The sequence below is a fragment of the Bacillus rossius genome, chromosome 1 (assembly GCF_032445375.1).
Source record: "Bacillus rossius redtenbacheri isolate Brsri chromosome 1, Brsri_v3, whole genome shotgun sequence".
NCBI classification, from domain to species: Eukaryota; Metazoa; Arthropoda; class Insecta; order Phasmatodea; family Bacillidae; genus Bacillus; species Bacillus rossius.
The window spans coordinates 8388340-8405498 of record NC_086330.1 but is presented as its reverse complement, the minus strand read 5'-3'; the positions used below and the strand labels follow the sequence as shown (position 1 = coordinate 8405498).

Genomic DNA, 17159 nt, shown 5'->3' with positions numbered 1-17159 from the left:
TTAGCAATTCGAGTAAGACATCAATAAAGGCTAGATTATAGGATGAATCAGAATTGTAGCTTTAAAACCGAAATAACACTGAAATTGAAGTAATACACCGAAAGGGAAGTTAAAGCACCCCTAAAAATTGAAAATTCACCTAAACTACATAATTTTGTGTATTAAAATTTAAAATTCAATTTTTAAATATTTATTTTATGCTTTCATAAAAAAAATAATTATGTACTGTGGAAGCAATGATTTAGTCTGACACTATAGGATTATTTTTTTCTAAGTACTAAAAAAAAGTAAAGTGAAAACAGTAAAAAAAGTTAGCATAGTTATTATTTTCCCACTGCTAATTAAGATATATGGTTTAGTTGTTTGTTTCTTATTTTGATACATAAAATATGATACATGTCACAATTCAAGTAATTTTAATCTTTACTAGTAATAAAATAAAAACATTTTAAAAAAGATAACAAAAACTTAAATTTTTTACTATAAAATAGGCCAATCTAAGAAATCATAAAATCTTTGCTCTAAGAATTGATTTATGAACACATTCAAAGTGACTTACTACTAATTAGTACAATTGTTGAAGTAGTTAATCAATGCTGTTTTTTTTGCTGCATGCATACATATTTTACACGTTTCAATTTTTAAGACGATAGAGACAAAATACATTGTTTTTAATGACGATATTAGTTATTTTTTAATACCACAATGACTGGGCTCTAATGTTCAATTTTCAAAGATCAAAAAGTTAAAAGAAAAGATTTAGCTTAAAAGAAGAGCAATTTTGGTTAGCGTATGAGCATTGATTGTAAGACAAACTCCCAATTTTAAAGCCACAAATAATAAAATTGGGTAAATTCATATAAAATCTAGGTGAACTTCTGTAATGAGTTCTCACCTAAATTGGAAATCATTCTTTAGTCCTTAGTGTGTTCATGCTTATTAATATTTTAATATTTTTTATTTACATTTTACTTACATATATTCTTGCCTCAAGTAATAATAAAGTCTATGGGGAAAAAAAATTTTTTTTTAAGTATTTACATGCGAAGAAGGAATTTTCTCTGTGTACATAAAAAAAAAATATTCCCACATACTGCAAACGTAAATTTAACTGTCCAAATTCTGTTGAACGTTAAGATGTAGTTTACCATTTGGCAATAAAATATAATGTGATAAAATAATTTTTTTCTTTCTTTGCTCTGAAATGCATATATATACACATTATGTTGTTTGATTATTTCATCTTTTTCAGTTTCAAAAGGTGATTCCTCAATGCAATCTGAAACAGGAAAAAAAAAGTTATTACTTTTATTTTGTAGAATCATGAAAATCAAAAAATACTTTAACAATGCCATAATGATAACAAATGAAAGAATTAAATAATGAATTCAGATTTAAGGTTTCACAGACAAATGGGATAAAACAATGAGCTATAGATGAAACTAAATAGTCAACGCATTAGTTACAGAAACTAAAGTATCCTTAGCAAAACCAAAGGTTCATGGCAAAGTCCACTAAAATTTCCCCAATTGTGAAAATCAGTATGACATGATGCTAAAGAGTACCAGTGATATTCCTACATATAATTAGTAGAGACCCCGAAATTTCGCAACTCGCGAAATTCTACAAATATGTGCACAGTGGCTGGGAAAATGCTGGCTTGTTGTTAAAAACTTATTTTCAGCTATTTTTATTCACGATGCACTCGCAAATTTTTTTAACTATTTCTCCTATTCGCGATTTTTTAAAAGAACCCACGAAATCTTACAAGTAGTAACGAATTTTCGGGCCTAACACCACAATGTTGTCACACTTCGAATTTACACTAACAATTATCTGTATTTTTTTCGGTCATTAAAACACATATTATATTTCAATTGTACGAGCTCTAACAATTAGTACCACCACCACGTTCTTACTATTCTTAGAACGTAACAAAACATGAAATGTCTCTGTGACTTCCACAAAAATTGCCGCCATTTTAAAGTCATTGGAATGGCATGGCCAACAGCTACAGTCACACGGCAAGAAACAGATATACAGTAAAACCGTTATGACGACTACGTGTCTATAATAACCTGGTTTTGAGAAACCAAGAATTTTTTATTTTCTTAAATTTCAAACTGGAAGGAACTCAGCCAAAAAATACGTTTCTGAGCGCAGTGTGCTATAGAATTCGCCGAGCTACCGATGTCGATAAATGGGACGGGCGTGCACTCTATACGAGCATCAACGTAACCAAACATGACAATCAGCACTCACGCGGCGAGCTATCGAAACCGATAGTAGACTACGACTACGACATGCGTGCACTCTGTAGAGGCAAAGCGTTGGCAGTTTAAGAGTTATTTTAATAAGAAAACAGTATTGTGTCAGTGTTTTTAAACTACAATCAAATATCCACCGATTTGAATGGAAATTTCACACTCTAAATTTTCCTTTTCCTTTTCCTGTTGTAACAGTCAGACACCGTCCATGTCAACTAGGCTTTAAATTCACGGGCACGGCGATAGTATCTCGAAGTTTGCATGTACCATCCTGTGCTTGTAAACAATGCCACCTAAATTATCGTTCAGTGAGAGAGCAAAACAATTTTCAAATGATGGAATGGTAAAATTTGGCGATGTGTTGCTATGCCGGTTTTGTAATAAAAGGGTTTCTTGGGAGTCATCAGACGCTGTAAAAAAGCATATTGCAAGTAGATGCCACATTGAAGCTACAAGCAATGGAAAAAGGCAAAAAACTATTTTTGAAGCAGTCAGTGATACTAAAGATGCCAAGGTAAGTTTAACATACTTTGCAGTTGGGAAAATTATTATCTATTTAATTTATTTTAGAGATTTAATAGGTAAATATCTGTGATGTAGTAGGATCAACTTGTTTATTTTGAAACATGCATGTACGCTGAATTGTTAAGTGAATTAGGCCTATTGTTAACAGGTTTTCCTTTGTGAAATTATTTTAAGCCACACAATTGTTTAAATCCATGTAGCTCAAACTTTCTTCAGTGTGATGTCCATAATCCTCCGGAATATTTTTTATTGACTTGTTGTTAAAAAGGCCTAATTGCTTTAATTTTGAGAATGACTATTTAAGAAAATCATATATTCATGTAGGTTAATTAGAACATTTCTAATTCTTCAATTTAAATTACCATATATTTTCAACACTTTTATTATTTTTGCAGGCTGCTAAATTGGATTTTGTGACCACAACGCTGGAGATGAAACTGATTCAAAAAGCAGATCACCCAGCTTTCAGGAGCTGGATGCGCCAGAATGTTGTCCGTGGTGGAGAACTCCCTGGCTGTGATACATTGAGAAGAGAGTACCTACCTTCATTGGCAAGCTCTCGCAAGGAGAAAGTAACTGATGCTTTGAAGGATAAGACAGTTGCTGTAATGTCGGATGAAACTACCGACAAGAAAGGTAGGGCAATTTTTGTAGTGATACTTACCACTGTAGAACCCACAGATATAAAAGAACAGTATGTTGCTTCAGTGACATCTTTGAAAGAGGTCAATGGCCGTTCATGTGCTAGAGCAATTTCAGATGCCCTTCAGGATATGAAAGTTGAGTATTCTCAAGTGGTCGCATTCGTTAGTGATGGTGCCAGATACATGAAGACATGTTTTGATGGCCTTTCTATCCTCTTGTCAGACGAAGTAATCCGTGTTCAATGCTGGGCACACAAAAGTCATCTACTTGGTGAATTTTTAAAGGGAAACCTTGCACAGCTCAACCAAACTGTGATTGCAGTCAAGCATATTTTTTTGACTGCAAGCAAGAAATGCAGTGCTTTCAAACAATTTTTAGAAGACAAGGGGTTAACTATTTCTCTCTTCTCAATTCCTGTGCCAACTCGCTGGAACTCCTGGTTAAAATCTGTTGAGTGGTTGGCAGATAACTGGGAAGTTCTTTTCTTGTTTCTGCAGTCACAAGAAGAGAATGAAAGCAACAGTGGCTCTAAATTCCTTCATAATTTGAAGGAAGACGAAGCTAGTGTACTACATGTTGAGTGTGAATTTGTCAAGTCTCTGAGTGCTGTGTTTAAACCTCTATTGATGACACTGGAAACCAACTCTGTACAATTGGCAGCTGACCTGTATCCGAAGCTGCAGCATTTGAAAAGAAGATTGCACGTTAATGGCAGTGGTGTTTTCAGTGACAATGTCAACGACGGACTGAAAAAGTTGAAGTGTGTGCACAAAGCCAAAGCAATTGATGTAATGAAGAATACTTCAAGTCATATTTCTTTGCAATTGGACAAACTGATCACAGAAGATCCAGCTCATAAATTTTTTGAGTCTGTCGCAGACTTGTTCAACAGGCAAAGTGTACTGACCCAAGAAGTTTCAGGGGACAGGTTGAAGGTGTTATTTTCACAAGTGCCATCTTTGAAGAAGGTGCCACTAAATGAGGGTGTACCAATCCCTTGCATAGCACGTCTTCAATTAATGTGAATTCAGTTAGCACGATGTAAATTTTACTGCCCTAGTCTCGAATAGCACGTCTGTAAATTTCAGTTAGCACGAAATCGCCACAGGCTAAAAAAAATCTCGGAAACGACGCGACGTCAGGTATGGAATTCGAGGGGGGAAGAGTGGTTTGGAATGCGAGGGGAAAGAGATACGCACGCAGATAAACAAACACCGGGCCGTACTGTTGATGCCCGGCCGCAGACCAGGCCGTACCGTACAGAAACCAAAGCAGATGAAATTGGACACGTTTTTTTAAAAAAAGCAAGATGATAGTGTTAATTTCACCCCAGAAAATATTTAACTAACTTTTATGTTTTGTATATGTACATATTGTACATATTTTAATGTTATGTTTGTGCTCTAGGGAAAATCTAAATCTGTTTATCTGTTAACTGATTTGTTTACATAGCCGCTTTTATAAGAGGTGTGCATAACAAATTAAATGTTTACATATGGCTGTGTGTTTTAAAGTTATATAAAACCGGTTCTTAATTTCATAAAAGTGTTTTAATTTTGTTAAGTTTTAAACGTAATAACAAAGGATCCAGTTGCTTGCAACAGCAGGCAGACAGACGCACGCGCGTTGAAGGTCACGCCTGGGCGGGCAAGCCAACCTGCTGACTGACGGTAAATATGTTACCACTTATCTCCCGTTACACTGTGCCATGTTTTCTTTATCTAACGTATTCGGTGGTAGGCTTAAAAAGATAAATAATATGACATATGCATTTTCAAGTATTATTCTACGCATTTATATTATGTAAAGATTACTTCCCTACACATCTTGGAACACATTAAATAATTTAGCCTTATATTTATGGGGACTAATGCTTCAGAATACTCGATTTCGATTAACACGAACATTTTTAGGAACAAATTAGTCGTGCTAAGTGAGGGATTGGTGTACATGCATACATGGATCTCAAGGAGCAGCTGCAAAAGAATAGTGATTTGAGTGTGCTTGAAGTACTGAAATCAATGCACAGTGAACATAAGTATTTTGTGGACAGTGCATTAAAAGCTTTGTGGGTTCCAGTCTCAAATGTTGACTGTGAGAGATTCTTCTCAAAATTTTCATGTGTACTCACAAACCGCAGAACAAATTTGAACTTAACCAACTTGGAACTGTTGTCATCCTATGCTTATGAAGCATACAACTGAATTGCTTTACGATTGTTTTAAGTTAACTGTTTTTTTTAATCATACATTGCATTACAGTTTTTTTAAACTTTGTATTTTAATAAGTGTCAGTAATTGTATCACATATATAATAAATAATAAACAGAAATTTTCAATAACCCGTAATTTTTCAAAACCATAACGTTTATCTGCACTCAAGAATTGTACTACATATTTCTACTCAATAATTTTCCCTTTTGTAACCCAAGAATTTTAGTTACTGCAACCCAAGAATTTCCCGGGTCTCTAATAATTAGTAGTATGTATTTAAAATTTGTACCTTACTAGCTATTTTTTAAAGTGATTTAGCTATAATAACTATGTATGAATTTAATATCTTCCGTCTAGTAAACACCTCAGGGTTTTTCATGACTACATTACTCACCTGCTTGTCCTTGAAAGAACGCTTGACTTTTCCACGAGCTTTGTGTCGGATCATCATAAAGTTCTTGGTCTTACGTTTTTCTCTGTTTGTTTTGCTTGCAAATGGATTCTGCCTGCGATCTTGATACCCACTGTATTTTATTCTCTCTTGTTGTCCTCTCTTGTAACAAAAAAAGATTAACAATTAAATAGGGATTGGCCAATCAAATCCTCAAAACGATAAAATTCTTAGTATTTGAAGCATTCAATATTCAAGCGAAAATAGTAGTGGTGCACCGATGCGGATACCGATGAATCGTAATCGGCGATTATGGGTACTTACCGATTAATCGTAATCGGAGATTATCTTAACGATTACTTTGCCGATTATTTACGTCCCGGCGTAAAGTAGGTTTTTACCGTGTACTATTTTGTTACACATTTTAGGACGAAATACGGTAATATTTGTATATATTACAAAATTCATCTAACTCCGTCATATCATAATTACAGATATTTCGTTAAGTTTAATAAATCTCATTGCCTCTAACAATAAAAAATAAATTTTTCCTACACGTTTATTTACATTTTGTCTTTTGTTCTGTCTTTTGTTTAGTGGCCTTTGTACACTACCTATAGCCAGAGACGTAAAATAGATGGCACGCAATCAAAATACCACAAACAGTTGCAGTGGATTCTATGACAATCGATCTTTTCGAGTCGTAGTAGCGGTTAAAAATCGTGGTCCCGATACCTTCTAGTTTTTATCACTGCGTTTTACAAACTCGTTATGGGCGTCTTTGGTAACATTATCCGTTTGTTATTTGTATGTGACGTGAAAAGTGAAAAAGTATTAATAATTTTATATATTCAGTTAACATAAATAAAATCACATGTGCTAGAATTGGTTTTTAGTCATTTTTATATATTTATAGTGAGATGGCGAGTAGGGAGAAAAAAAAGTGAAGTGTGGAAACATGTTTCTATAAACTCAAGTGAACAAAATAAAGCAGCATGTTTACATTGTTAAACGGTAATTTCTTGATGCAACCTTATGTGATAGTCAATAATAATGCTAGTTTTCCGCAACAAAAACTTACCCATTGTAAATTACAATTATTAGACTGTAGTTCAAGTTGTTTACAATATCAAATATAAATAGAAGTTAATTTAATTTACACTTTGCAATGACTTAATAGTGTATTTTATATATTTTTATACTGTTATTATAACCGTATTCTCAATTTTACCTAATCTTGTTATTAAATTCACATGAGAATAAAAATTTTTGTGTGCATTATTACACTTAAAAAAATTTCTTAATTATAATCGGTAACTGAATCGGTATCTGCCGATTATTACTCTCATAATCGGTAATCGAATCGGTAATCGGTAAAGTCATATCGGTGCACCACTAGAAAATAGTCTAAGAAAAATATAGGAAATGAAGTTAAAAAAAAAATTAAACACTGATAACGTGATAACCTCTGAGGTTTACTAATAAAAATTTTTTTCATCATATATATCCTGTTACCATTCCCCACGATAATGTACTTTTAACATGTAATCATACAAATAAAACACAACATGTATTGATTTTGAAAACTTTGTTTGTGAAGGAAAAAAAAACATTTAAATGGTTGAAAGTTTCAACACCAAATTTTATCTTTTTAATTTCTTGTAGATTATTTTAACTTTGACCCTTGAGATCTAAATTCAAGAGGTATATTCAAGGTACTCTTTAGGATTCGAATTTTATTTTCTTATTCGATAAAACTGGGATTCGACTCATCACTACAATTAAATAAAAAAATTATTTTACATCAGATTTTGTGACAGGTTCTGGAACTAAAAGCCTGAACTTCTACAGTTGTTACAAGGTAAGTACTGAATTGTGTTTCTGATGAAAAATCAGTAAAATTTACCTTGACAGTTTCTAGCCTCGCCTCTTTGTCGTGTCTTCGTTTTTTGTAGATGTTCTCGATATCTTGAAGACAAACTAATTCACCACTGCAGCAGAAACAAAATGGGACAAAAAAAAAATTAAAATCCTGTTGGAGGCAAACTCTGTGAGTCTAATTTTTAACTAAGTTCATCATGATATGCCACGGGGAAAACACAATCAAACAAAACTGGTACACATAAACTACTCTATTTTGTTATTAAATGACTTTCACTATTTTAACATCTTTGTCACTTAGTGACAACATGAATGAATAAATGAATGCTAACTTAACATTTAGTCAACATCCAAGTCATTAGAGACAGGCAAAACAATCAGATGGAACCACAGCAAAATGCATGTGATGAAAACAGGAGCACCATGAAAATGTATTGTGCCAACAGTTATCCTCTTTTATCGCATAATCGTCACACCTATGTTCTAGGCCGTCAAAATTGGGATAAAAAACTTCTCGTGTAAACGTCGCATGTTGTTTTTGGTCCCGCTATTAGATGCCCAGCACTTTGTATGTTTTCCGTATAAAACGATGTATTTTAAAATAGAAATCTAATATTTATTCGGACATTACCACTTACTTATTTAATTAACGGAAATACAAAGTTGTCTAAAGTATAAACTTTCTTTTAAAGACTTATTAACGCAAATGCAAAGTTGTCTGACGTGTAAATTTGCTTCTAATGACGTTTTTAAACGTTATTTCCTTTAACTGATCATCTGCGTCACCGCGGTGTGCCGCTTATAAAACTGTAGCTAGCACTAGTTGGCATCATTCATGTTGCTTCCCGTATAGAGCGTGAGCACGTAATCAAATTAGTGATGGGTCGATTCCGATTCCGGAATCGGTCGGTTCCACCGATTCCACTGGAATCGTGGGATTCAGAATACAATGGTTTTGGAATCGACCATGACCGATTCCTGCATTGTTTTTAAGTTTGCAAAATACATAATCTACGCAACGTAAGAAAATATTAAAATGCATGCAAATATAATTTTTAAAACTACATAATACAATCTTTTTTTACGGAACTGATTTACTTATTACGGTGATTAACGTATTTATTTACTTGCACCGCCATTTTCCCTACTGTACAAATGCAGTATCTACTTTCCCACTTTAAGCGAAAGCATTTTTAGGAAATTACGTTGCAGCAGCACTGCATTTGATAGCAAACCTTCAAAAATAATTAGACAAAACCATAAATGTTTAAAGAAAATTATGTAAATGTAAACTGCAAATAATGTAAACGTTAACTATTTGATCATGGCAGCTACATTTGCCATTGTAAACAACCTAATTTTTTTTTGTGCTACCTGCCATGGTAAACCATACGGCCATGAACAAAATCTTTGGTGACGTGAACGTGAACATCTCTACACATTAAACTTTAAAGAATTAAAATGAAATAATTTTTGAATGAAATTTTACCCAAATTCACAGTGGATTATTGCAACCATATTAAAATAAGTTTAAAAGCAACATAACCAAATTGCTTTAAATCGGCGTTCTTGTGCGTGTTCAGCGATGCTTGTTTTACGTTAGATATATTTTGGAAAGGCAGTTGGCAAGTCTGAATTTCCAAACATTGCTGCGGAAACGTTCGTAAATTTTTATTACCAAACGGCAAACATAAACAATCTTGTGAAAGTAGTTGTGTTAGTTTAACAGAATTGTTTCCGATAAATTTCTGAAATGAATTAAATGTTAACACGCGATTATTTGAAGAGTTTAAATATTTTGTGTAAGAAAATCTCACCATAAAATGTGAAAATTTTGAGATGCTAAAAATTGCACAGAACTTTCTTAATCAAGAACCGAAAATTTATTTTCTCTTTACGATTGTGAGGAACTGCAAGACTGGATGGATTTATTCTTTTAACCAAGTGAGATAATTAAGTTCTAGGTAATATATTAAAACGTAAGCATCTCTGACATTTTATTTTAGTGTGGTGCATATTTGTTTGTCATTTCCATCATAATGAGATAATAAAGTTTTATTTTTACATTTCCCTTTTTTATTTTTTTTCGCCATGGTCCCTTGAAATATGTATAAACGAGGTTATATTGACATTTTATTTGGATCATTATTTAGTTGTGCTTGAAAATAAAATTCTTAACCTAACCGTACAAACCCTCTTTTTTTACAATTAATTAATTGAGTTGATAATGTAAGGTATCTAAAGTTTGTTAAGTTATAACATTATTTACAATTTAAGTCATTAGACATCTTTGATTATTGGCAGTGTTTGAACACGTGTTTCGTCTAACTATATGCAAGGTTAAAAGGCCAAATTGTGCTAGAAATACAAGGTAGCGTAACTTGATGGTAATGAACATACTTTTTAACATTATATAAGCTGTATATAATGTTAATTTCTGCACAGAAAATGAAACACAACATAATTACATTTTTAAAATCATAAACAACCTTTTTTTTCTTAGTATATTACTCTGTTGAACATTGTCAGATAAAAATTAAGGAATCGGAATCGGATTCGAAGAATCGACCCTTTAATTTAAGAATCGAAAATGGAATCGGAATCGGTATATTTTAGGAATCGGCCCAACACTAAATCAAATACAGTAAAACCTTTTTGTTGCGACCCCATTTATTGCGACCACCTCTCTATTACAACCCAATTTCGAGGAACCGTGAAAAAATTGCCGAAAATCCGAAGAAAATCGGACAGAAAATAAGTTTTTTGTGGTGAGTAGCGTGTTACTGCGTTTCTCTTGCCGAGTGCTGTACTGCCGTAGGCAGCGCATATCTAAAAATAGATATCACTTCCTGTCGACAGCTGTCAGCGCTTGACAACCCCCATTCCACATCCCTTTGCCGGCAGGGTGCAGATAAAGGTTTTTGTGGCAACGTGTTTACGTTTAGCTTTTTGCGAGTGTCTAGTGTGGTACGCAGTTAAGGCAAAGCTACCTGCTGGATTTCTCTTGATTTTGATTACTATCGGTTGACAATGTTTGCTTAGTTTTTGAAGTCCAATTTGGTATATTTTCTCGCTTGAATTTGTGAACTATTGTTAATGATTTATGCAGGTTTTTTCCTTTTTTTCTTCTTCCGATTTTGTGCATTATGACTTAATAAATAAAATATCATTAAATATTAATTACTATTAATACAATGCAGGAAAAACCCTCCGGCCGCAGCGTGTGAACATGGTAGTCGGTCGCTCGCTCGCCCTTGCTCACCCTCTCCCCGTACCGTGCGCTGCGGCCGATCTCGGATGCTGCTTGTACTTGTTAACAATCACGTTATCTGCTTCATTTTAACGAGAGTAAAAATAAAACTGTCAGCAAATTGATAAAAGCTTTATGTGTCCGCAAAACAGGGCACAACACTGGCCCGCCAGATGTTATCATTCAAAACGTGGCTAAAGAACTTGCATGGATCAGGCTGAAAACATCCGGCAATACGTGTAGGTTATAACAAGGAATCTTGTTATGAATTGAGATGTTATGTTTTTCGAGTAGATATACACAGCGACCGACTGAATACATGCCCGCCTCAACTTGTTTTGACTGCCGCAGCGATGTTTATTTTGACAGCTCAAGCAATTATCTTTTTCCGTGGGTTGATAGAAAAAGGTCGCTTCTCCCAGGAAAAAAAAAAAAGAAGAAAATAAAAGGGCTACGCCACTTATTCCCCACGCAGAAAACACACTGGCTGCCGTCTGTCTCCCCCGCATTTATCTTTCTTCTAACATTCCACGTCTCGCCTCTCGCGCGAGCAATAATGCAGCAACCACGCATTGGACCGTTTTATGCTTTGTTTGGTGACAGCAGCTTGATTTTATTCGGTATATTCCTTTTCATAGGACCCTTGCTATTAAAATACATTTATATTTAAGTTTGAAAGCTTGTAAATTCCTTGCCAGAGATGACTATACTCGAACTTGGTGTGAAAAGTGACATATTTTGACATACTTTTTTTTTGGCGTGTTTTGGTGGGGAGGGAGAGGCCCGAAAATATTTACAACGATCTTACCCCTCCCTCATAATAGCCCAAATTTTACGGGAGAAGGGAGGGTGAAATGAGCATTTTCTCACTGAAGGTTTTTCAAAGGAGAGCGAAGTTGGGGGGTAAGGGAGGACACTAGATGGTTTGTTGTGTCTGGGAGGGATGAGCTAGCCTTGAAGAATGTTACCGAGAGGAGGGAGGGGTGAGCTTATGCGTCATGAAGCCGCTGCCGCCAGCCAGCCGGGCGAGCTTAGTGTGCGCCCACTCGCGTTGCAGAACCTACAGCTGCCATATTTATAAAGGAAATGTCCCATTATTTTTTTGTTATTCTTACATGAACATTATTGGAAGTATTGAAGCCGACACAAAAATACGCAGTGTGTTAAAATTAACAGATTTTAATGATCTTTCATTTCGTTTTTCTTTTCTTTTTAATTTTTTTCTGATTTTCACATTTTGGTCAAAATGTCCAATTTTTTGACAGTTCCCGAGAATGTATTCGTAAAATCACTGCTTCGTTAAATCCGGGGTTCGTGACATCGGGGTTCTAGTGTATTTAACTACGGAAAGCAGAAAACGTACATGTAAACTAACCAGTAAAAATAAACTGTCTTTTGACATATTTTCTTTAGAGGTGGCCTGTAGGGCGACGGTCTTGTCATGAAGGTTGAAGTGGGTTTAAAGCAAAGCCGTCTAGCATTGTGAGTGACAGCATCCTGCCATTGTACAGCTGGTTTCTTAGCGAGTAGCGGTGGGGGGGGGGGGGGGGGTGGGGGGGGAGAGAGAAAGAGAGAGGGGGGAGTTGATATCAACTGAAAATTTCGGAAAACATCTATTACGAACCTCCCTCTATTACGACCCTATTCCTGGGAACCATAAGGGGTCGTTTCAGAGAAGTTTGACTGTATCGATATCTCACCGATTGCATGCAACGCGCGCTCTCTGTCAAGTGCCGAGTTAACTACATTTGATGGCCCGCACTCTTTCGTGGCAAGCATGTACTACGACGATAGTTACGCGTTAGTTCACGTCTCAGATTCAAGTGGCTTGCGTTCGGGTCACAGAGTTTGTTTTTCTATTTAAAGTCTTAGAAAGGTTTTTGTTTAATGAATTATTAATATAAATTGTTTGGCGTGCTCTTGTATACTCTAAATGTTTTTTTAAATAAATGTACTTTCCATGAACTGGTTTTGTTTTTATGAATAACTTTACCTAACAAAATTTTTTTTTCCCCCACAGAATCGTCGCACCCCTACTTTTCAAAATTGATTTTAGAGAAAAATGTGCGACGATTATGCGACAAAACACGGTAAGAGCATTTTCGGGTTAGTGAAACTGGTTAAAACAGTAATTTTTAAAGGTTGCGATTGCGAATCACTGAGGGAAGCTGTACAAGAAGCAGCAAGGAGCGAGTGCGAATGTGATGTCCAGAAAATGCTAGTGGCTATTGGGACTGAGCATCTTCAGTTTTCAGCAGCAGCACTGAAAGCCATTCGGAGTCCCACCAATAATTCTGACAGTGAACGTTTACTGACTCATTAAAACTATCAATAATATTAAGAAGCTAGAGTAACTAAAATTGCATAGGACTACTTGATGTGTAAAATCCAACATGTTTTATCATTTTGGCCTAAAGAAAGCCTGAATTTCACTGATAGTACTCTGATCATTAGTAGATACCTGAAAAAATAGAAGTTATTTTTCTCGAAAATAGATCAGACAAATGTCAAAACTTAAAAGAAGTAAATGTTGAAAGCTTTAAGATACTTTTTTTTAATGGTTAAGTCAAAATAAATTTCTATCTTCAGTTATAGAATACTTCAATTGCTAAAATATGTTATGATTATATCAGAACAGTTTTTTATAATTTTGTTAAATTTGTGTAGTATTTTTAAAACAGAATTTAGTGTTTCTTAACAATCACTTCTGATCTTGTAAAAAAAATATTAAGTTAATTTGAAACTAAAACATGAAAAAAAATCTTGGAAAAATTAAATTTTTTTTTAAAGAAAGATAATACCTATTTTTAAGTAATTTTTTTCCCCAGGTTTTTACTTATGATTAGAGTATTATTATGGGTAGAATTTAGGCTTTCTTTAAGGCTAAAATGGTAAAACATGTTTGATTTAACACATGAAGTAGTCCTATGCAATTTTAGTTACGCCATCTACTTAATTTTATTGACGTAACAGCAACAACTAAACACAAAAACATGTGATACAAACTTGGAGTTTTTCTCCTCAGTCGCAGGCCGCTTCTTCGCTTTGCGAGCCGACGTCACTTCCTTGCTGAGTTGAGCCGCGTCAATCTTGCGGAAGTCCTCGTCTGAAAGAATTCGCAGGGTGCTTGCTAGGGCAGCTTTTGTCTCCTTTTCCGTAGCAGTACCGTCTCCCTCTGACGTGCCGGCAGCAGCCTTTTCCACCTGTGGGCATATCAACCAAGCCTCTTCATGTGTTCCATTCGCATGATTCAGAGTAATTTAAAATTTGGCAGTGTGCCGACTTGAAGCTCGCATTACCTGCCATACTGAATTTTTTTCACTTATCTCTTATACATAGACACAAAATTTTATAGTATTATTTTGTGATTGAGTTTATTTTTTAATAAAAGATTTGGGTTTATTTTTTTTTAAATGTAAAATACTCTTTGTTTTGTGAAGATAGTACAATATTTAATGCACAAGAAGTGATCCTATATGTTAGTTAATACGTTTTCCCAACAGAATAGTGTCTTTTGATAGTGCTGCACGCTGCATTTTATAAGGGGAGAAAAAATTGATTGGTTAACATTTCTGTGTTTAAGCAAGTACAAGTTATAAACTATAAGAAAAAACTGAGGAACATATAACATTAATTTTTTTGCATCTGCTTGGTTAAAATGCATTCTGACACTTGTTATTTCAGTTTTACTGCAGTACACCATAAAATTTTGTCCCTTCTTATTTGTATGTGACTTTTACAAAGAGACATTACAAAAAAAAATTTGATTAATAATTTTTTGTATGCATTGCTTTTCTAGTGCAAAATCTCAGCAAATGAAATTCTCATATGTGTTCACAATGCTATTAGTCAGGCCATAATTCTAATTAAAAATATTTGCCTGACACATTTACTTTTTCTTTTTTATATGTATTTGTTATGATATATGAGTAATAATTTTTGTAAGACTCGTATTCAATTATAATTTGATATTTGTATTCGTGTTAGATTAGAACTAAAAAAAACTTATATTCGGACAAGCATAGTGACAGAAAAACAAATGCAAGGAAGGTAATATGTTAAGATATCATAAATATTCCTTAAATAATATCATTGATGAGAAAATTTAAAAAAAAATCAACATGGTGTGGGAGACTGAATGATAGCCTTTCATGGAAAAATTTAAAGTAGTCAATTTCAGGTAATACTTTTGAAACACAACAGCTATATGTATTGATGCGAAGGACTCCTTAACAATGTTTCAATTAAACACGCTCGATGACACTTGGGTGGTTCGCTCCAGTACCTCGTCATTCGCGGCAGATTCCTCAGGCTGGTTCGCGTCTTCTTCGCCCTCGGCAGACGAGTGATCCATGTCAACCCACTCACCGTCGTCGTCTTCGCTCTCAGCGCTGTCCACTGCCACAGAATCCTCCGGCTTCTGCAACGATCACGACACATATTTTTACATCCATTATTCTAAATTTAAAAATATTACATATTTTTTCATACTTTAGACAAAAAAAAGGATCTAAAAAAACATGTATCTATAACTAATATTGAGCAATGATAATATATTACCCAATTCTGTAGTTTTCCAACTCATAAGCTATTACAACACTATGTATGGGTTGAGGCGGGTAATATTAAAAGACATTATTTTATATATTGTAAAATTCATGAGAAGATTTAATTAAATCCTTCCAAGAAAATTTCCTGTACATTAAATTTTAAAATAATTTAGTATTCAGACTATAAATACAAACAGTTTTTGCCTTTTAATATTCACCTGTTAGTTTAATTTTCTAGGTACCGTACAGTAAACTCTCAACAATCCAGGCTTGGAATTACCAGTTTTCAGGTTGTCCATGCTTAATTTAAGTTTCATTATTAGTTTGTTATATTCTGAAGGTATTAAAAAGCTATGATATCGCTCTGACGCACTTCTTCACTTGGCAGTTCTACATTTTTAACCACCCTGCCACAGTGTCAGAAAGCCGTTTGGTCCGCAATCTTCACGTGTCTTATCACAACACTTTTTCATAATGCCAACAATATCTTTTTCTCCTGCTAATTATTTCCCATGCTTGTAACTGCAACATTTCATGTAGAACACTGCAGCAGTGTTGGCTGATTTAAATCACAATGGTTTAAACCATGGTAAAATCAAATGAATTTTATAAAAAAATGGTTTTTAAAAAAATTTATTTTTAAATAGAATACCTTAATGAATTTTGATGGAAGGTCCAATTCCATCCTAATAACAACAATGGTTTGTTCATTAAAGTCTCTTGTGATTTACAGGAACAAATAAATATTTTATGCTATGTAATGAAGATATTATTATCCTTTAAATTATCTGAATAAGTTGTAAATTATAGGCAGCTAAATACTACTTAAATTAAATTAATTAGAAATTTTAGTAAAAAAAAAAAGAGGAAATAAATAAATTTATTGGTTGAAAAAAAAAATTGCTGTTATGTGGGAAATTTCTGACTGTACTGTAAACCCCCTTTCTTTGGGAAATACACATTCTATGGAGAATCCTCCTCCTGTGGGGAAATACCCTTTCTGTGGTTCAAGTCCCAGTCAGATGGGCAGATTTGTTGGACTTATTTGATGTTATAACTTTTCTGGTTCAACATGAGCGGCAGAAAGTGGGATATTGTCCATGGCTTTCATTTGGACATGCTGAGAACCAAAATAACTAATGTAATAAAAAAAACCTCGATTACGTTAAAAAAAAAAAAAAACTTTTTCCCCCCGACCCTGCACCGCAGCCACGTATCCGCAAGATGTGCACGTATTGCTGCATTCATCTTTGATTTATGGAAACTTTCCTGTGTTAGGTCTGTGAAAATCACACGTTGGTAGAGTTGGTGTATTAAAATAGGTATGTGTTTTATATATTTCTCAGGCCTGACACAAATTTCTGTGTGTGCTAGTTTTATGAAAGAAAAGGAACTGAGAAGAAAGAATAACTTAAACCCCCCCCCCCCCCCCCCCCG

General features: G+C 34.3%; 1 protein-coding gene across 3 annotated transcripts in view; it reads right to left on the bottom strand.

Moving 5' to 3' along the window:
• Positions 1-929: 929 nt before the first annotated feature.
• Positions 930-17159, bottom strand: part of LOC134531770 (protein SDA1 homolog) — a 48679-nt gene continuing 32449 nt past the window's right edge. For all 3 annotated transcript variants that reach the window (XM_063367673.1, XM_063367664.1, XM_063367683.1), the window contains exons 16-20: positions 15458-15592; positions 14179-14375; positions 7948-8032; positions 6045-6203; positions 930-1279 (exon numbers count right to left, since the gene is read on the bottom strand). In XM_063367673.1, coding sequence (XP_063223743.1) covers positions 1235-1279; positions 6045-6203; positions 7948-8032; positions 14179-14375; positions 15458-15592 — 621 coding nt within the window. In that variant the 3' untranslated portion in view covers positions 930-1234. The remainder of the gene's footprint in view (positions 1280-6044; positions 6204-7947; positions 8033-14178; positions 14376-15457; positions 15593-17159) is intronic.